The sequence below is a fragment of the Ceratotherium simum genome, chromosome 33, assembly GCF_057802395.1.
Source record: "Ceratotherium simum simum isolate JZ-2026a chromosome 33, ASM5780239v1, whole genome shotgun sequence".
Lineage (NCBI taxonomy): Eukaryota > Metazoa > Chordata > Mammalia > Perissodactyla > Rhinocerotidae > Ceratotherium > Ceratotherium simum.
Genome location: NC_141932.1, coordinates 25,468,140 through 25,490,357, shown reverse-complemented (window position 1 = coordinate 25,490,357; position 22,218 = coordinate 25,468,140). Strand labels below are relative to the sequence as shown.

The window sequence follows — 22,218 nt, the reverse complement described above, 5'->3', positions numbered from 1 at the left end:
CTGCAGAGCTTGAACTCGTTGTTATATGTTTTTTGGCCGATATATATCTTCTGTGAAATGTAAGTTCATGATCTTTTGCCTATTTTTCTATTAAGGGTTTTGAACTTCTGTTTTAGACTTTTAAGAATTCTTTTTACATTCCTTATCTTAATGTTCTGTTGACTATATGTGTTGCAAACATATTGTAATTTTTACTGTATCTTTTCCTTTAACCTGTTTTTATTGAATAGAACTTCTCATTAATACTTTTGACAATTCATGAAGCAATTGCGTTCGACTACTCAATTTTGGCATTGTTATCATCTAATACAGTACCCACCTCATATTTTCTCCTGTCTGTATTGTTTGAGATGAATCATGATTGATATGAGGTTTCATCCCAAATCACAAGTTCTCTTAATTAGGATTAATAACTTAGTATTAATAACTTGTTTTAATTAATTAGCTCCCGGCATTAGGAGCATTGTTTTCTTTATTACGATATTTTTGTAGGTGTAATTGTGATACCACATGTGACAACTTATTGTATAGCTTTCAAAGGAAGCTTCAAAGGTTCATTTTTAAGTAAACTTTTTATTTTAGAATCATTTGAGGCTTATAGTGTAGAGAGTTTCCATATGCCCTTCCTTCACTTGTTACTTCTTACGTTAACATCTTACATGATAGCCATGCTACATATGTCAAGTTTCATTTATTAATGAAACTCCAGACTTTATTTGGATTTCACCAGTTTTTCCACCAACGTCCTTTATCTTTTTCTGCATCCAGCGTGGGATGGCACGTTGCCTTTGGTTCTTATGTCCCCTTAGTCTCTCTGGCCTGTGACAGTTTCTCAGTCTTGCCTTATTTTTCATGACGTTGGCAATTTTGAAAAATACCAGTCAGGCATCTTATAGAATGTCCTTCAATTTGGGTTTCTCTGATATGTTACTCCTGTTTAGATGGGTTTTGGGTTTTAAGAAGACTTCCACAGAGGTGAAGTGTCCTTCTCATCACCTCGTATAAGCGCTACATAATATCCACACAGCATCACTGGTGATGGGGACTTTAATTACTCGGTTAAGGTGGCGTCTGCCAGGTTTCTTCACTGTAAAGTTATTATTTTTCCCTTTCTGTGCTCTGTTCTTTGAAAGTGAGTCCCCAAGTCCAGCCCATACTCAAGGGAAGTAGTATCTACATATATTACTTGGGATTCTCCATTGAGAAGATTTGTCCCTTCTTCCACATTTATTTATCTAATTGATCATTTATTTATATCAGTGTATGATCATTTATTTATATCAGTGTAGACTCATGTATGTTTGTTTTATACTTTGGGTTGTAATCCAATGTTACATATTTGTTTTGTCGTGTAAATTGTTCCAGATTTGGACATGGAGAGCTCTTTCAGGTTGGCTCCTGTGTCCCTTTAACATGTCCCTATTCTTTAGTTTTTGAGCACTTTCTTATTTTCTTGCACTGTGAGAGCTTCATTTCTTTTCTGTCCCTGCCATAGAATCAGCTGTCTCTCCAAGGATCCCTGCTTCCCTTTCTTAAATACTATCAAATAATAGTATTTAGAAACCAAGATCGGGCTGGCCCTGTGGTCTAGTGGTTAAGTTTGGCGCACTCAGCTTCAGCAGCCCGGGTTCGGTTGCCAGGTGTGGACCTCTACCACTCATCAGCGACCATGCTGTGGTGGCGACCCACATACAAAATAGAGGAAGATTGGCACAGGTGTTAGCTCAGGGTGAATCTTCCTCAGCAAAGAACAAAAAAAGAAGAAAGAAAAGAAACCAAGATCTAGGCACTGGGTGGGCTTGTTGCTACAGTGTTGCTTCTAGACCCTCTCAGAACAGAGCTAAGAAATATAGGTATGTATATTATAATTACTTCTCAACTCTAATCTGGTTTGACATGGTTCATTCTAGCCTTCCCTCCATGCATATATGTAACTTCTTTCTCTGACATGACAAATCTCACTTTCATTATCTACCATTTAATGACTTATTTTTTTCAACCCAATTATACACATAAAGTAATTTCCCTGGGAAACAAATTTACCAACTAGGGTACAATGTTTATGTGTAGTTATTTTTGTCTTTAGCTTTACAATGTCCAGTCAAAACACTATTTTCCAAAGTTAGTTAGATCAGCTCATTTTCCCCTGCCTCCAGTGAGATTATGCCATATGTGTATAATTCACTTAGGTTCATTTTTCACAATCTGCATTCCATCCTGGGATCCTCTGATGGCCTGTTTTTGGGGTTTTGTTTTGTTTTATTTTAATTTGCACATGTTAATGCTCAGTCACTGTGGTGTACAGTTCTCTGGGTTTTGACAAAGCATAGAGGCATATACCTGCCACCCCAGTACAATGCAAGACAGTTCCATTCCCTACAGATTTCTCCTTTGTGTCCCCTCTATAGTCAGCCACTCTTCCCTTCCTCATTCACTGGCAACCCGTGATTTGTTTTCTGTCTCCATAGTTTTACTCTTTCTAGAATGTTATGTGAATGAAACCTGTAACCTTTTGGGTCTGGCTTTTCTCACTTGCAAAATGCATTTAATATTCATCCATGTCATTGGGTGAGTCTACAGTTCGTTCTTAATTATCGCTGAAGAGTATCACAGCGTATGCACGTACCAGGTTGTTTATCCCTTCATCTTGGTGGCTTCTGGTGCTTGGCTATTCATGAATAAACCTGCCATAAGAATTCACATGCAAGTGTTTCTGTGAACATAAGATTTCAATTCATTTGGGATAACATTTAGGAATGGCATTGCTGGGTTATATGGTATTTCTTTAACTTCTTAGAAAATTCAAATTGCCTGTCAAAGTGGCTGTACCGTTTTGCATTCCCACCAGCAATGAGTGAGAATTCCGCATGATCCATATCTTCACCAGCATTTGGTATTGCCAGTTTTTTCTTTTGAATTTTAGCCATTTCTAACATATGTAGAGGTAACTCATTGTGGTTCTCATTTTCATTTCTCTTTGAGAAGTGATATTGAGCATCTTTTGATATGCTCATTTTCCATCTGTGTATCTTTTGCGTAATGTCTGTTCAGATCTTTTGCTCGTTTTGTTGTTATTTTTTTATATTTGCGTTTTAAGTTTTATTTATTCTGGATATGAGTCCTTTATCAGATATGTGATTTGCAAATATTTTATCTTTATCTGCAGCTTTTCTTTTCATTCTTTTAACAGTATCTTTCATAGAGCAAATGTTTTTAATTTTGATAAAGTGCAATTTATTGATATTTTTTTCTTTTAAATATGCATTACTGAACACTAGGTCTCACAGATTTTCTCCTGTGTGTTTTTCCAGAATTATTATATTTTTATGTTTTACATTTAGGTCTAGGATGCATTTTGAGTTGTTTTTTTCTATAAGCTGTGAGGTGTGTGTCAAGGTGTATTTTTTTTTACCCCTTACAAACATCCAGAGTCCTTTGTTGAAAAGACGGTTATTTCTCTGTTGAATTGACTGTGCATCTTTCAAAAAGGAGTTTACTGTATTTGAGGGTGGCTGTTTCTGGGCTGTCTATTCTATTCCACTGACCTGTGTCTGTATACTTTCACCAACACCCCAGTTTTGATTTCTCTAACTTCATAATAGGTTTTAAATTGGATAACGTATATCCTCTGATTTTGTTCTTTTTCTGATTTTGTTGCTTCTACTTCCTTTGACTTTTCATATAAATTTTGTAATTGCCTTTTCAATGTCTTCAAAAAGAACTTGATGGAATTTTCATTAGGATTATATCGAGTCCCAAAGATTAAATTGGAGAGAGTTGATATCTTAACAGTATTGATTCTTCCAATCCATGATCATGGAATCTCTTTCCATTTATTTAGATCTGCTTTGATTTTTTTCATCAATGTTTTGCAATTTTCAGCATGCAAATTCTGCACATATTAGATTTGTACTTAATCCATTCTTTTCCGTAGGTTTTTGAGAAGTTTTTTTTTTTTCATCTGTTGATGCAATCATATAGGTTTCTTTTTACTCTTTTAATAGGGTCAGTTATATTGATTTATTTTTAAATATTGAACCAGCCTTTCGTTCCTGCGTTGACTCTCTCTTCTTTATGATGTATTATCTTTCGTATCTTGGATTCAGTTTGCTGATATGTTGTTCGATATTTTTGTGTCTATGATCTTGAGGGATATTAGTCTGTAGATTTTGTGACCTGTTTTTGGTTTTACTGTTAAGGTAATGATGACCTCATAAAGTGAGGTGGAGAGTCTTCCATGCTTTGCTATTTTCTGGCAGAGATTGTAGAGAATTGATATTTGGCATTGGCATTATTTCTTCCTTAAATGTTTCATAGAATTTAGTGGTGAATCATCTGGCCCTATATTTTGGCCCTTTACTCTTCCACATCAGTTCTAGAATCATCTTTTTAAGTCCTATGAAAAACGCTGTTTTGAATTTGTCTAGAGTTTATTGAATTTATAGATCTGTTGAGGAAGGACGAACATGTTTATATTGTTAATCTTTCCATTTACATGTCTATGCTGTAATGCCTCTAAGTAAATATTTATAATTATCACTATCCAGATTGTATCTATTTTGTGTCTTTTTACCTGGCTGTTCTTCCAGCAAAGCAGACTCAGTGTGTCCACTCAGATTGTGCTCACATCTGCCTTGTAAACCTTGTCTGGGGAATGGCAGTGACTGTACTCGCTGGCACCTGAGTTGGGACCCTGGGCTTACCCTCTGCCTCTGCCTGCCCCTACCTCCATATCTCCAAGCCCTGAAGTTCTATAAGCATCCGGGTTTCACTCGAGACTGATTGTGTGCATTCTGTCCCCTCTGCCTGCAGCACCCTCTCCCACTTTCTCTGTCAGGCAGTTTCTACCTCTCTGTCAGGAAACAACTCATGGTGCACCTCCTGGGAAACCTCCTGTGATCTCTTTCACTGTCCCCTCTGGACTGGAATTGGTGCATCTCACTTGTGCTCTCCCAGCACCTGATGAGACATTCTCTCGTAGAGCCAACATACTGAATGTGATGTCATCATTTTTCTGTCCACCCTCCTCAACTCAAGACTCTAAGGAGGAGTCTCACACCAGACCCTCTGTCTTCTGCCCCAGCACCTCCTCTCGAGTTTCCCTTTTAAATGTCAAGAGCCCAGGGACAGAAAAGAACAAAATTGTAAGCATAGGTTTCAGAGATGTGAAAACATATCAAGCTCAGTGGAATTATTTTCATCTTCATTTTCACTCTAAAGTGGTGGTTTTGTTTCTTCTATGTTGGCATCACTAATAGGTCACTCTTATTTATTGAATTCTTTTCAGGAGCCAGAGCAAAATCAGAGACTACAGAGCCAACCATTTCTCAGCTGCTCTTGTCCAAGGGACCCTCACTTGAGGTGTGGATGACACAGGGAGCTTCAGGGGACTCCAGGATTGGAGAAACCAAAACTCAGGAAGTGCCGTCAGAAATGCAGGAGGGAGTCTTAAGGCCAGTGACAGACCGCCACAAGGAGACTGGCCCTGGGAACGTGAGCCCTGAGTGCAATGAGTTGGGGACAGATGACAATCTACACTCAAGGGTTTTACAAGAGCGAGCCTCTCCAGTAGGTGATGCACACAGACGAGGTAAAGACCCCATGGGTCGTGCAGGGAAGAACCATTGTGAATATAGTGAATGCAGGACTGTCAGGAACCAGGATCTTGCACAACATGACTGTATTCGTGCTGAAGTAAAGCCCTATGAGTGTGTACAGTGTAGAAAGGCCTTCAGCTCTACGTCAGACCTCATGCAGCACCAACAGATTCATACTGGAGAAAAACTTTTTGAGTGCAAAGAATGTGGAAAAGCCTTCAAACATAAGTTCCACCTCACATACCACCAGCAGATTCACACTGGAGAGAAGCCCTATGAGTGCCATGACTGTGGAAAGACCTTCACCTTCAAATCTGTATTTGTCCGCCATAGTAAGATCCACACTCAAGAGAAAGCCTTAGAGTGCAAAGAATGTGGAAATGCCTTTAAGCAGAGGTCCCACCTCATGTATCACCAGCGTATTCACACTGGAGAGCAGCCCTTTGAGTGCAATGAATGTGGAAAGACCTTCACCCAAATTTCATCTTTTTTCCAGCACAATAGTAGCCACACTGGAGAAAAATCCTTTGTATGCAAAGACTGTGGGAACTCCTTTTCAAACAGGTTTAATTTGAGTCAGCACATGAAGATTCACACTGGCGAGAAACCCTATGAGTGCCGTGAGTGTGGAAAAGCTTTTTACCGCAAGTCACACCTCACAGAGCACCGACGGATTCACACTGGAGAAAAGCCCTATGAATGCAGCAAATGCGGAAAGTCTTTTGCCTACTACTCTGGTTTTGTCCAACATACTTGGATCCACACTGGTGAGAAACCCTTTAAGTGCAAAGAATGTGGGAAAAGCTTTTGCTCCAAGTTTAACTTGAGTCAACACGTGATGATGCACGTTGGAAGGAAGCCCCACGAATGCAATAAATGTGGAAAGGCCATCGACCAACACTCGTCTTGTGTTCATCACAGGACCCACACTGGAGAAAAACCATTTAAATGCAAAGTCTGTGGGAAGGCCTTTTGCTACATCTCTAGTTTAAAACGACACATGAAGAAGCACACTGGAGAGAGAAGCTCTGTGAGTGCATCAAGTGTGGGAAAGCTTTCATTCTCAAGTCACACCTCATAAAACACCAGCAGATCAGCCAGTAAATGTGGAATGGCCTTCACTGAACACTCATCATTTATCCAGTGTAATAGGATCCTCACTGTAGGAAACAATATTTTTTACTCCTTTATGAAATACCAAAATGCCCCTCCTTTGCTCTCCTGTTCCCTATGGTTAAGTCCTCTCACTCACCTCTCCCTCACACCTCTACAGCCTATTTTCTCCAAGGCTGCTGGCTCCTGAGAGGGCTTGAGGTGTTTCCTGCTTAGTGTAGTTCTCTGAAGCCGTAACACCTGGTGTCAAATCCTAACTCTGCTGACTAGGAGCTGTATTGCCCTGTGCAGGTTAATAATCTCTCTCTGCCTCGGTTTCTCATTGGTAAAATGGGTAATTTAGTAACGTAGTATTTACTTCACAGGGCTGTTGTGAGAGTAAATGGTTTACTGTATGACAAAACTGAGAACAGAATCCATTTCTCCAAGTGTATGTGGGTTGGCAGTTATGATCCCCGCTGATGTTGTTACTTACTATTGATAGCGCCATTGTTATTGTCATCGTCTTTGTCATGTCTGGATTCAAGACCTTTGGAGCAATTTTGTGAAGCTTTATGATTAAACATCATAGATACCAGAGACAGCCAGACCTGGATTCCCAACTTGGATCAGCTGCTTACCATTTCCATCTATTTCAGCAAATCAGATTATTTCCTTGACCTTCTTCATCTTCACCAACAAAGTGTGCTTTTCAAGGAAGCAGCATCATTGGGATGCCATTAGGAATACCTAGAATGAATCGTTTTGTGCCATTTTACTTAGGATGTAAAAAGACTTCGCTTGATTTGACAAAGTGCATTGGCAAGATAGTGGAATAGGAAGTTCCAGCCTTCATTCTCTCAGAGAAACTCCACTTTGACAACGATCTGTGCACAAAAATACCTTCTTGAAAGCTCTGGTTTCCAGGTGAGAGATTACAGCAGTCAGGTGGAACATAGAAAGGAGAAACGATGCATTGAAGAGGGTAGGATCAGCAGTTTCAGTTTTGCTCAAACCTGTTTAGATGAATGCTGAGATTGATTTTAAGTCAAAAACTATCACAAGAGACAATATCATTTTATAATAAGAGTCAGTTCATCAAGAGAATATAACAATTATAAATATATGTGCACTCAACATTAGTGCACCTAAACATTAAGCAAACTTTGACACATCTGAAGGGAGAAATAGATAGCAATATAATAATAGTAGACTTTAATACCCCACTTACAGTAATGTACAGGTTTTTCAGACAGAAAATCAATAGGGAAAGAGTGGACCTGAACTACTCTATTAGACCAAATGGACCTAACAGATGTATACAGAGCATTCCATCCACCAGCAGCACAATACACATTTTTCTCAAGCTACATGGGACGTTCTCCAGGATAGATCAAATGCTAGATCACAAAACAAGACTTAACAAATTTAAGAAGAGTGAAATGATTCCAAGTATCTTTTCCAACCAAAATGGAATGAAACTAGAAATCAATAACAAAAAGAAAATGGAAAAATTTGCAAATACATGTAAATTCAACAACATTCTTGAACAACCATTGGGTCAAAGAAGAAAGCAAAAGGGAAATTAGAAACTCGCTTCAGACAACTGAAAACGAAAACACAATATACCAAAACTAATGGGATGCAGTAAAATGGGATGTACTAAGAGGGAAGTTTATAGTGATAACTTCTTGCATTAAAAAAGATCTCAAACAAACTGCCTAATATACCTCAAAGAACTAGAAAAAGAACAAACTAAGTCCAAAGTTAGCTGAAGATAGGAATAATAAGAGTTGGTTCTTTCAAAAGAAAGAATAAACCTTTAGCTAGGCAAACTGAGAAGAAAAGCGAGAAGACTCAAAATCAGAAAGGAAAAGAAGACATTACAAGCAATGCCACAGAAATTTTTTAAAAATCACAAGGGACTATTATGAGCAATTATATGCCAAAAAATTTGATAAACTCCTAGAACTATCAACCTACCAGGACTGAATCAAGAAGAAACAAAACCTGGACAGAGAAGTAACAAATAATGAGATTGAGTCAGAAAGGAAAAAACCTTCCAAGAAAGAGAAGCATAGGACCAGATGGTTTCACAGGTGAATTCTATCAAACATTTAAATAAGAATTAATACCAACCCTTTGTAAAGTCTTCCAAAACCTAAAAGCATAGAGAACACTTCAAAACTATTTTTATGAGGCCAGCATCACACTGATAGCAAAGCCACACAAAGACACCAAAAGAAAAGAAAACTACAGGCCAAAATCCTTGATGAGCATGGATGAAAAGTACAAATATTTACAAACAATTCAACGGCCCATTAAAAGGATCATAACTATGATCAAGTAGGATGTATCTTTGGAATGCAAGGATGGTTCAACATATGCAAAACAGTGTGATATACTACATTAACTGAAGGATAAAAACATGGTCATCTCAGTAGATACAGAAAAAGCATTTGGCAAAATGCTCTTGGGAAAACATCTTTTCATGATAAAAACTCTGAACAAGTTAGATATAGAAGGAACTTACCTCAATAAAGATCATATATGACAAGCCCACAGCTAACATCATACTCAATGGTGAAAAATTGAAGTTTTCCTCTAAGATCTGGAACAAGGCAAGATGCCCACCTTTGTCACTTCTATTCAATGTAGTAATGGAAGTCCTAGGCAGAGGAATTAGCCAATAAAAAAAATTTTTAAAAGGTATCCAAATAGAAAAGGAAGAAGTAAGGTTACCTGTGTTTGCAGATGACATGATCTTGTATGTAGAAAACCCTGAAGGCTCCACCAAAAAATTCTGAGAACTAATAAATTCATTAATGTTGCAGGATATAAGATCAAAGTACAAAAGTCAGTTCCATTTCTGAACACTAACATATCTGAAGAGGAAATTAAGAAAATGATCCTATTTGCAATAGCATCAAAAATGAATGAAATACTCTAGGAATAAACTTAACCAAAGAGGTGAAAGCCTTGTAAAGCAAAATCTAAAAAACACTGATGAAAGAAATAAAAGCAGTCTAGGGGCCAGTCCAGTGGCATAGTGGTTAAGTTTGCACACTACACTTTGGCAGCCTGGGTTCGCAGGTTCTGATCCTGGGCATGGACCTACACCACTCATCAAGCCATGCTGTGGTGGCATCCCACATGCAAAATGCAGGAAGATTGGCACAGATGTCAGCTCAAGGCTAATCTTCCTCAAGCAAAAAAACAGGAAGATTGGCAACGGATGTTAGCTCAGAGTGAATCTTTCTCACCAAAAAAAAAATGGGCAAAGGAACTGAGTAGACATTTCTCCAAAGAAGATGGCTCCAAAAATGACTAACATATGAAAAGGTGCTCAGCACCAGTAATCCTCAGGGAAATGTAAATCAAAACCACAATGAGAAATTACCTCACACCTGTTGGGATGACTTTTAAGAAAACAAAAGAACAAGTGTTGGCAAGGTTGTGGAGAAAAGAGAACCTTTGCACACTCTTGATGAGAATGTAAATTGGTGTAGGTGCTGTGGAAAACAGTATGGAGGTTCCTCAGAAGAACTGAAAATAGAACTACCATATGATCCAGCAGTTCCACTTCTGGATACATGTCCAGAAGAATTGAAAGCAGAATCTTGAGATATCTGAAATCTCGTGTTCATAGCAGCACTGTGCACAATAGCCGAGACATACAAGCAACCTAAATGTCCATCAGTGGATGAATGGATAAAGAACATTTGGCCTGTACTTACAGTGTTATATTATTCCACCTTCAAAAAGGAAATCCTGCCATTTGCAATAACATGGATGTACCTGAGGACCTTATGCTTGGTGAAATAAGCCAGTTACAGAAGAACAAATACTATATGATACCACTGATGTGGTGAGACATAGAAACAGAGAGTGGAATGGTGCCCAGGGGCTTGGCAGAGGGGGAAATGTGTGGGTATTAGTCAAAGGGTACAAAGTTTTGGTTATACAAGATAAGTTCTAGAGATATGTACCGCATAGTTAACAATACTATTGTATACTTAGAGATATGCTAAAACAGCATATCTTTATGTTATGTTCTTATCACACACAAAAAAGGTAAGAGGGTAGGGGGAAACTTTTGGAGGTGATAAGTTTATGCCACAGATTGTGGTAATGGTATAATGGTTGTATACTTATTTTGAATTCATCACATTGTATACATGAATTATATACAGCTTTTTGTATGTACAAAAAATTGTCTTAATAAAATAAAGCCATTCTAGTGGTTGTGGGGGAAAAAAAGGTGAAGAACACTCTAAGATCATACAGTTAGTGAAAGGAAGATTTGAATCCTGGCTGTCTGATACCAGAGCAATTCAGTGCTGGTGGCAAAGAATATAAAATACTTCCCAGAGAAGGTGTTGCTTTACCTGAGTCTTAAGAATTATCCATACACACCAAGTTATATCTTGTCCCGTTAATCACAGGAGGAGGGTGCCACATGTGTCAGGATATTAAAGTGGAAATAGTAACTGAGGCACCAAGATTTTATAGACACCACATACCAAAGTGATTTGTAAGACACAAAATGAAGATATTTATTGGAAATGCCCAATAATCAATTTCACAGCTCTTGAGCCTCTCAACTGAGATGTCCATCTAAAGAGTTAAGAGCTGGAGATAAGTGAGTCTTGTAAAGCGATTTCATTTGGAGAAAGCAGGATGGTGAGACCTTAGTTCTCTTTAAAGGAAGGAGGATACTGTCCTTCAACAGAACCATTTTGAGAATTTCATATATATCCCCTGCTTTTATGAGAGCAAGATCAATAGCAAAGATGAAATAGGAGAATAGAGAGTGGATGGTGGAATTGTGTTGCAGAAACACCTCCATTTGTTTTCATGGTAGGGCAATAAATTAAAAATGTTTTCTGAAAAAAAAAAAGACTCAGGTTCTTAAATGAGGACACAGTATGTTAAATATGTCACTCCTCCAAATTAATTCAGTAATTTTATTAACTTTATTTGTAAAGTAATTTTATTAGGGTTCTCCAGAAAAACAGAATGAATAGAATGTGTCTATATGAATATATAGAGGGAGATTTACTTTAAGGAATTGCCTCACATGATTGTGGGGGCAAGTCTGAAATTGTAGGGCAGAACGACGGACTAGAAACCCAGGGAAGATGTGATGTTCTAGCTTGAGTCCAAAGACAGTCTAGAGGCAGAATTCCCTCTTCCTCAGGGGACTTTAGAGGTTTTTTTCTCTTAAGGCCTTCAACTAGATGAAACAACCCACAATTATGGAGCATAATCTACTGATTTAAATGTTAATCTCAACAACTAGAGTGGTGTTTGCTCAAATATTTGGGTACCATGGTGTAGCCAAGTTGACATATGAAATTAGCCATCACAAGCCCACCCCTTGTTGACCTGGCACCCATCATATCCCCTTAAATTATATCTAACATCCAAATAAAGACAATGATAAGGTCATACTTGCACCTAACATGATACAGCTATCCTGTATCCACGCCAAAACATGCAAACCCTTTCCCACAAAGAGGTATAGTCCTAGGGTAATGATCACTATTCCCCTTGATGTCCTGTAACTCAAATATGTTGATGTAAAGTTAACAATCCTTGATTATTATGATGAAAAGTGTAATGGTGAGTGGTGCCACTCCCATTTCCACCGCCTTAATTCCTGGATCTCTGAATCCTGGCAGTGAGAGAAACAGCACCATGTATTGTATCCTGGTTCAGAGCATATACTGCCTTCTGGAGGACCTTCTCCCAGCCCTGTAAGTTATTGCCACCTAGCTTGTGCTGTAACTGAGTCTTAAAAAGGCCATTCTGTCATTCTTTCAAGCCAGCTGTTTCAGGATGGTGGGGAACATGTTAAGACCAGTGAATTCCATGAACATGCACCCATTGCCGTAGTTCATGATGCTGTGAAGTGAGTTCTTTGATCAGCAGCAGTGCTACATGGAATACCATGATAGTGGATAAGGCATTCTGTAAAGCCACAGATGATAGTTTTGGCAGAAGTGTTGCGTGTAACGTGGGCAAAGGCCTATACAGACTGTGTCTATTCCAGTGAGAACAAAACACTGCCCCTTCCATGATGGGAGTGGCCTAATGTAGTCAACCTAGGTAGCTGGCTGAACACCTCAGGGAATAGTCCCATATTAGGGACTCAGTGTTGGCCCCTACTGCTGACAAATGGAGCACTTAACAGTGGCAATAGCCAGGCTGGCTTCAGTAAGGGAAAGTCCATATTGCTGAACCCATGCATAACCTACAGCCCTGCCACCATGGCCACTTTGCATGAGCCCTTTGGTCAATAACAGGTATGACTGGGGAAGCAGCTGACTGGTACCCACAGAATGACTCATCCTATCCACTTGATTAAAATCCTCTGCTGAGGTCACCTTTTGGTGAGTATTCCTGTGGAACACAAACATCTTCATGTTTTTCACTCCTTCAAGAAGTCTATCCACATACCTCTTCCCGACACCTTGTTACCAATTTTCCAATCATATTTCTTCCCAGTCCCTGACTGTCCAGCCAGACCATTATCCACAGCACATGAATCAGTATATAACTACATCTGGCCATTTCTCCTTCCAATCAAAATAAACAACCAGGTGCACTGCTGTAAGATCTGCTCATGAGGAGGAATTCCTTTCATCACTGTCCTTCATGGATGTTCCAGAAAGGAGCTGTAATACTGCAGCTGTCCACTTTCAGGTAGTTCCTGCATGTCACACAACCATCTGTAAACCAGGCCCGAGATTTCTCTTCCTCTGGTGACTGGTCATAGAGAACTCCCCATGAGGGCATAGGTGCAGGCTGAGATAGGAAAGGTAGTGTAGCAAAAGTGGGGACCATGGGCATTCAGGCCATTTCATGTAACTTGAGCATTACATGCCCTTCTAGGGCCCAATCCCCTATGTGCCACTTCATCGCTCAGTGGGTCAGCTAACACCCAGTCATGATGGGCAGCTCAGGTTGTGTGGTAAGTTGATGGCCTGTGGTTAAGCATTCAGCCAATCTCTACTAAGGCCCAGAGTTGTTTCTCTGGAGAGTATTTATCCATGGAGTATGGAAGGGCTTTGCTCCAAATTTCTAAGGGCCTTCCAAAGTCTCCAAGCAGCAAACCTTTCTGCCCCTGCCACTTCAAGCACCATTGGATCTGTTGGATCACATAACTCAAGTGGCAGAGCAACTTGAATAGCAGCCTGAACATGCAGAGGCTTCTCTTGGTCTGGGCCCCACTCAAAACTAGCAACTTTTCAGTAAATGGACCAGAGTAGATATCTAAAGGAGGAATATGTTGCTTCCATTATTAAGAGAGATCCACTAGGCATTGTGCCTCTTTTCTTGTTTGTAGGAGGACTCAGCTGCAACAGTTTCATCTTAGAAGAAATTGCTCAACGATGCCTTACACCACTAGACCCCTAGAAATTTTACTGAAGTAGAAGGCTCCTGCAATTTTGTCAGATTTACTTACCACCCTTTCACACACATATATTTTACTAGTAAGTCCAGGGTAGTTTCTACTTCTTGCTTTCTAGGTCCTATCAGCATAATGTCATCAATGTCATGGGCCAGTGTGATGTCTTCTGGAAGGGAAAGACAGTCATGGTCCTGTGAACTAAATTATGACATAGGGATGGAGAGTTGATAAACTCCTGAGGTAGGACAGTAAAGGTGAGTTGCTGGCTTTGCCAGCTGAAAACATCTTTTGGTGGTCTTCAGTAAGAAGTATAGAGGGGGGAAAAAAGCATTTCATATCAATAGCCACGTACCAAATACCAAGGGGGTGTGTTAATTTGCTGAAGCAGTAAAACTACATCTGGTACAGAAGCTGCAATTGGAGTTCCTACCTGGTTAAGCTTATGGTAGTCCACCATCATTCTCCAAAACCTACCTGTTTTCTTCACAGGCTAAATAGCTGAGTTGAATAAAGATGTAGTAACACCACCCTTTCATACTTCAAGTCCTTGATGGTGGCACTAATCTTTGCAATCCCTCAGGAATGCAGTATTGGTTTTGGTTTACTATTTTTTCCATTAGATGCCATTCTAGTGGCTTCCACTTGCCTTTTCCCACCATACTAGCCCTCACTCCACAGGTCATGGAACCTATCTGGGGATTCTGCCATTTGCTGATAGATCTATTGCAGTTCTGCATTCCAGACCTGGGCAAATAACCACAGGGTGGGTTGGGGTGCACTACACCAAGTGTGAGAAGAACCTGAACTTTAGTTAGGAACTTTAGTTTAGTCCACTTCATTAATCACCTGAGCTCCTCAAGCCACTACTCTGACTAGTGGACCACAGTCATGTTTTGGATCTCCTGGTAATGTCAGTTCAGAGCCCGTGTCCAGCAATCCCCAAAAGCACTTATTATTTCCTTTTCCCCCATGCACAGTCATGCTGGTGAAAGAACACAGCTCCCTTCGGGGAAGGATGTAGAAAAATTATAAGTTTTTGTTCAGGTAGTAGTGCCATTGCTCAAGGATACTCAGCCTCCCCTTCATCCAAGGGTTTCTGGGTCTGTAACTTGGCACATAATTGAGTGAGTCACCATGACTCTTTTTATGATTCAAGTTAGACTTTTGTTCACTTGACCTAGAACTCTTCTGCTTATATAGGTCAAGTAAGAATTTAGTAGACTTCCCATTTATTTCACTTCTATGAACAACCAAATGAATTAGCCAAGGCCACAGGTCTCTGCAAGTCAGACTATCCTGATTGCTGCTTTGACTCTGCTGTCCATTATGATCACCATGCCCACCTTGCCTTTGGCATTTAAGTGCTGCCACTTAGCCCCTGCCACCACAGGATCCAATCACCCCCATTGTACTTAAAATTCCCAATTTGGAGGCAGCAGTTTCCACTCAAATTTCGGACCTACAGAGTGATCACAGGACTCTTCAAGGATGCTGGGACTCCACTTACAAGTTTATTTTTCACAGTTGTGGTGAAAGATGTGTACCCTGGACCCTTCTAGGTTGGATGAGCAAGTCTTCAATGATAAATTCACCCTAACATTATAGTATACAAAGGCAGTTCTAGCTTTTCAACTTTATTTAGTGTAGGCCATCTCTTGGTCCATATTTCAGCAACCAACCAAACTGTTAGACCATTTTCTCTCCCCCCAAGCTGCAACATTAAATCCAGAATCTCTGGAGGAATGGTGTCAGCAAGAAGGTGGAGTAGGAGATTCCAGCTTCTGTCCCTCCACGAAAAACAATTAGGTAGCTAACCACAAATGGAAATAGTTCTAGGAGAGCTCAGGAATCCACTTAGAAGCTGCAGTAACACCGTGGAGCAAAAAGCCCAAAAATAACCACACAAAAGCTGTAGGGAGAACAGCTCCATTTTGCCTGCATCCTCCCATCCCACAGGTTAGCACTGCTCATCACCAAGAGTGAATTTCCTGGCCCAAGAGTTCCCCATGCAGGGAAAAGGAGAGCAGGGTGACTGACCAGGTCCCCCAGCCCTTCAAGGCACTGCATGAAGGACCCAATCCAGTTTCACCCCACCCCGACCTCTGGGGAGACCAGTGTAGCTGAGATGTCTAGAGACAGCTAAGAAAAAAGGCAGGGGCTAACAGTATCAGCCACGTGGCAGGAGAGACTGCAGTCCCCAGTGATCTGCTTTGCAAGGGACCCCAGTGGCCTTTACCACTGAGGGCCTCAGCAGCCCCTGCAGACACCATGGAGCCCTTTCAGCCTTCACCACTGATGACCCCCAGTGTTTCCTATCATGGACCCTAGCAACTTGATCTGCAGCACATCCCAGCAGCTTTCAGTGCTGAGGAAACCAACATCCAGCATAGCCATCATGGACACCCTTCCAGCTTTTGCCACTGAGGAACCCACAGGCTTTCACCTTTGCATACTCCAGCTGCCTGATTCCCTCTTCACCCCACTGAAGCTACCTCAGTCAGCATCTCTGTGAGCACCCTATTCCCAGGACCTAGGGCAGTCACCATGCAGGCATGCACCTGCAGCAGACCCGGGCCCATGCAGCTGCATGAGTGCACACTGTCCACCCCAGCATCCAGAGCTGCCCACCCCCACCAGAGCACATGCACATGACTGGCCCCCACACTGCGTAAGCGCCCATAGCTAGTTCCTTCAGCTGTGCGCATTCGTGCTTCCCCCCAGCCACCATAGATACACATATGCATGCAGCTGGCCTTGACTCCTGTTTCTGGCTCTCACTGGCATGTATGCATGCCTGTGGCTGACCCCTACAGCAGCACACGTGCACACTGCCTGCTGTGACCCCTCCAGTTGCATATACATCTGGAGCCAGCCCCAACCCCTGTCACTGGCCTGCACTGCAGGGTATGCCTGCAGCTGGGCCCTGTGGCATGTATGCCACAGTTCCAGCCCACCAGCTACAAATGCACCTCCAATCATCATGTGTGTGTCTGAAGCTGAACCCTGCCATCACACATGCACCTGCAGCCAGCCCCCACAGCTGAGCATGTACCCTTCTCAGGCCCTGGCCACCAGTGCCCCCTGCCCTGGTCCTTCACCACTGGACCTGAAGTCACTGATGAGGACCCCAACAGCCCTTGCAGGCTCTGTGGACCCCTGGCAGCTCTCACTGCCAAAGGCCAAACAGTTGCAGATGTTGCAGACCACAGCTGGCTGAACCCACAAGACACCACGCCACCCTAGATGTGAAGCTACCACACACCCCCACACTTGGTACCCTGTGCCACCACCCCTGGGACCACAGTGTTCTCCAGCATGCCCCCCAACCCACGGGTAAAGGTCTTTCCATGCTGAAGCCAGTCCATGAAGTCTAGAAGAAGTGAATGTTTCTTCAAATGCACAGACACCTATGTAAGGCTACAAGGATCACAAAATATCAGGGAAACATGACACCACCAAAAGAACACAATAAACTTCCAGTAACCAATCCCAAAGAAATGGAGATTCATGAATTGCCTGACAGAGAATTCAAAATAATTGTTCTAAAGATGCTCAGAGAGCTACAAGAGAACACAAATAAACAATTTAATGAAATCAGGAAAACAATATGAGAACAAAATAAGAAGTTCAACAAACAGATAGAAAACATTAAAAAGAACCAAATAGATATTTTGGAGCTGAAGAATACAACGAAGTAAAACATGCAATAGAGAGCTTCAACAGCAGACTTCATTAAGCAGAAGAAAGAATCAGCAAACACTTTCCAAATCTGGGAGAGATATAGGCTATCCAGGTCCATGAAGCTCAAAGGTTCCAATCAGGTTCAACTCAAGTAAGACATCACTGAAACACATTATAATCAAACTCCCAAAACTCCAAGATAAAGAGAGAATTTTGAAAACAGCAAGAGGAAAGAGGCTTATCACATACATACAAGGGAACCCCCACAAAGCTATCAGCAGATTTCTCGGCAAAAACTTTGAAGGCCAGAAGAGAGTGGGTAGATATATTCAAAGTGATGGAAAAAAAAAAAACTGTCAACAAAGTATACTTTACCCAGCAAAGTTGTCCTTCAGAATTGAAGGAGAGACAAAGCCATTCCCAGATAAATAAAAGATGAAGAAGTTCAACACTAGACCTGCCAGAAGAGAAATTATAAAAGGAGTTCTTCAAGCTGAAAAAAAGGACACTAATTAGTAACATGGAAAACTATGAAAGTATAAAACTGATTGGTAAAGGTGAATGTATAGTCAAATTCAGAATACTCTAGTATTGTAAAGGTGTAAAATATTACTTTTTACTCTAGTAAAAAATCAAAAGACAAAAGTGGGGCGGCCCCGTGGCTTGGCGGTTAAGTGCTCGCGCTCCGCTGCTGGCGGCCCGGGTTCGGATCCCGGGCGAGCACCGACGCACCGCTTCTCCGGCCATGCTGAGGCCGCGTCCCACATACAGCAACTAGAATGGATGTGCAACTACGACATACAACTATCTACTGGGGCTTTGGGGGAAAAATAAATAAATAAAATCTTTAAAAAAATTTTAAAAAAAAACAAAAGACAAAAGTATTAAAAATAACTAGCTTTTGTTAAAGGATACACAATATAAAAAGATGTAAATTGTGATATCAAAAATATAAAACAAGAGGCCGGCCCAGTGGTATACCAGTTAAGTTTACACGTTCAGCTTTGGCAGCCCAGGATTTGCCGGTTCAGATCCTGGGCACAGACCGACTCACTGCTCATCAAGCCATGCTGAGGTGGCGCCCCACACAGAAGAGCTGCAACTCGACAACCATAGTATACAACTATGTACTGGGGCTTTGGGGAGAAAAAAGAAAAAAGAGGAAGATTGGCAACAGATGTCAGCGCAGGGCCAATCTTCTTCTTCAAAAAAAAATATATAAATTGATCTTCAATAAGAGTGCCAAGAATACACAATAGGGAAAGGATACCCTCTTCAACAAGTGGTGCTGGGAAAACTGAGTATCTACCTGCAAGAAAAATGAAATTGGACCCCTGCCTTATACCATACACAAAAAAATCAACTTGAAATAGATTAAAGACTTGAACATAAGACCTGAAACTGTAAGTTCCTAGAAGAAATGGGAAAACCTTCCTAACATTAGTCTTTGCAATGGTTCCTTGGATGTGACACCAAAAGTACAGGAAATAAAAGGAAAAATAGATGAGTGAGACTACATCAAACTAAAAGGTTCCTGCACAACAAAGGAAACAATCAATAGAATGAAAAGATAACTTATGAAATGGGAGAAAACATTTGAAAACCATATGCCTGCTAAAGGGTTAATTTCCAAAATATATAAAGAAGTCATAAAACTCAATGGCAACAACAACAACAAAAAAAAACTGATTTAAAAATGGCAAAGGATGGGGCCGGCCCGGTGGCGCAAGCGGTTAAGTGCACACGCTCCACTGCTGCGGCGGCCCGGGGTTCGCTGGCTCGGATCCCAGGTGCGCACCTACGCACCACTTGGCAAGCCATGCTGTGGCGGTGTCCCATATAAAGTGGAGGAAGATGGGCATGGATGTTAGACCAGGGCAAGTCTTCCTCAGCAAAAAAAAAAAAAAAGAGGATTGGCAGATGTTAGCACAGGGCTGATCGCCTCACAAAAAAAAAAAAATGGCAAAGGATCTGAATAGGCTTTTTTCCAAAGAAGACATACAAATGGCCAACAGGTATACGAAAAGATGCTCAACGTCACTGATAATCAGGGAAATACAAATCAAAACCATAATGAGATATCACCTTACACCTGTTAAAATGGTTATTATCAAAAAGTCAAAAGATAAGAAGTGTAGGTGAGGATGTGGAGAAAAGGGAACACTTATACACTGTAGAGAGGAATGTAAAGTGGTACAACAGCTATGGAAAACAGTGTGGAGGTTACTAAAAAAATTAAGAATAGAACTAACATATGTTCCAGCAATCCTACTTTTGGGTATATATCCAAATGAATTGAAATCAAGATCTCAAGTACATATCTGTTCATTGAAGTATTATTAACAATAGTCAAGATAAAGAAACAACACGTGTCCATTGACAGGTGAATGGATAAAGAAAATGTGATATATACATACAATAGAATATTATTCAACCTCAAAAAAGAAGGAAACCCTGCCATTTGCAACAACATAGATGAACCTGGAAGACATTATGCTAAATGAAATAAGCCAGTCACAGAAGGACAAATACTGTATGATTCCACTAATATGAGATATCTAAAATAGTCAAACTCATAGAAGCAGAGAATACAATAGTGGTTGCCAGGGCTGGGTGTAGGAGAAGTACGGAGTTGTTCAATGGGTATAAAGTTTCAGTTATGCTAGATGAAAAAGTTCTAGAGATCTGCTACACATCGTAGTGCCTACAATTAACAGTACGGTAATGTGTACTTTAAAATTTTTAAGAGAGTCAATCTCATGTTCAGTGTTCTTACCACAAAAAAATTTCTTAAAGAGACTTAGGGAAGGGAAACTCTGGGAGTTGTTGGAAATGTCTATTACCTTGATTGTGGCAATGGTTTCATGGGTGTTTGCACGTTTCCAAATTCATCAAATTGTACACATTAAAAATGTGCAGTTTTTATGTCAATTTTACCTCAATAAAGCTGCTTTAAAAATTGCCTCCTTCTCCACCAGACCTTGAAGAATAGAGCTTGATTCTACAGATCCAACAATCTTAATTCAGTTCACTTGTTTCATTTTACAGATGAGAAAATGAAAGCTTAGAGAAAGGAAGTGATTTACCAAAAAATATATGAGCTGAAGCCACAACCCTGATCTTCGGCCCCTTAGGCCAATGCCCCTTCTTATATTTGACATGTTTCGCTCCATTTCAGATTGGGATGATTGAAACAGTGAGGGATCACAGGACTGCTTATGCCCCATGTATACTTGTCCATTAGAACTATAAACCTGAATGTATGTTTCCTGTGATATTTAGTCATGTAACAGAAAAGCATAATGTGATTTCCTGTCCTGTAAATCATGAAAAAATACCTCCTATATCTTCCTTTATTAATGTTTGATACACTGTTACTCTTAGGGTATAAGAATTTTCCACAGTGTAATTGAGCATAAATCCTGCCTGTTTGTCTCTCCTTGTTAGTAGATGCTGACACAAGGCAATAATAGGTTACATTGCATTAGGAAAATAACAATTTATAAGAATATCACTTGCCAAAAATGCTGGTGTTTTGTTTTGTTTTGTTATTCAGTGGAAAAACTGTTTAGCTTTTGTGTCTATGCTGGGATACCTTGTTTTGTTTTGTTTTTGTTTTTTTAGTCATAAGGAAATCAGGTGGTATGAGAGCATCAAAAAATTGCAGGAAACCAAAATCCAGCAAAATAAATTTGAAGACCGTGTTCACCCTGAAAAAACAAACAAACAAAAATATGTAATACCCTTTCATGATAAAATACTTAACAAACTAGGAATAGAAGGAAACTACTTCAACATAATAAAGGCTACATATGAAAAGTCCACAGCTAATATCATACTCAGTGGGGAAAGACTGAAAAATCAGGAACGATACAAGGACTAGTGCTCTCACCACTCATATTTAATATAGTATTGGAAGTCCTAGTCAGAGCAATTAGCCAAAAAAAAGAAATAAAAGTCATCTAAATTGGAAAGAAAGTAAAATTATCTCTGTTCACAGATGCCATGATCTTATATGGAGAAAACTCTATAAATTAATTACACACACACACACACACACACACACAATAACTGTTAAAGCTAATAAACAAATTCCACAAAATTGCAGAATACAAAATCAACACTCAAAAATCAGTTATATTTCTATACATAAACAATGAACAATCCAAAAATTAAATTAAGAAAATTCCATCTACAGTAGCCTCAGACAGAATAAAATACGTAGGAATAAATTTAACCAAGGAAGTGCAAGACTTGTGTACTGAAAACTGCAAAACATTGCTGAAAGAAATTAATGAAGAAACCAATTAATGGAAAGACATCCATTCTAATGGATTGGAGGACTTATATTGTTAAGATGTCAGTATTACACATTTATAGATTCGATGTAATCTCTATCAAAATCCCAATGGCATTTTTTGTTTTTTGGGT

The 22,218-nt window shown here is 40.1% G+C and overlaps 1 protein-coding gene across 1 annotated transcript in view; it reads left to right on the top strand.

The window, feature by feature from the left end:
- LOC106803422 (uncharacterized) overlaps positions 1–22,218 on the top strand; it is a 42,347-nt gene extending 20,129 nt beyond the window's left edge. The window contains 2 exon segments of the mRNA XM_014794767.2: positions 5,288–6,615; positions 6,618–22,218. Of these exon segments, the coding sequence (XP_014650253.2) occupies positions 5,288–6,615; positions 6,618–6,701 (1,412 nt within the window). The 3' untranslated portion in view covers positions 6,702–22,218.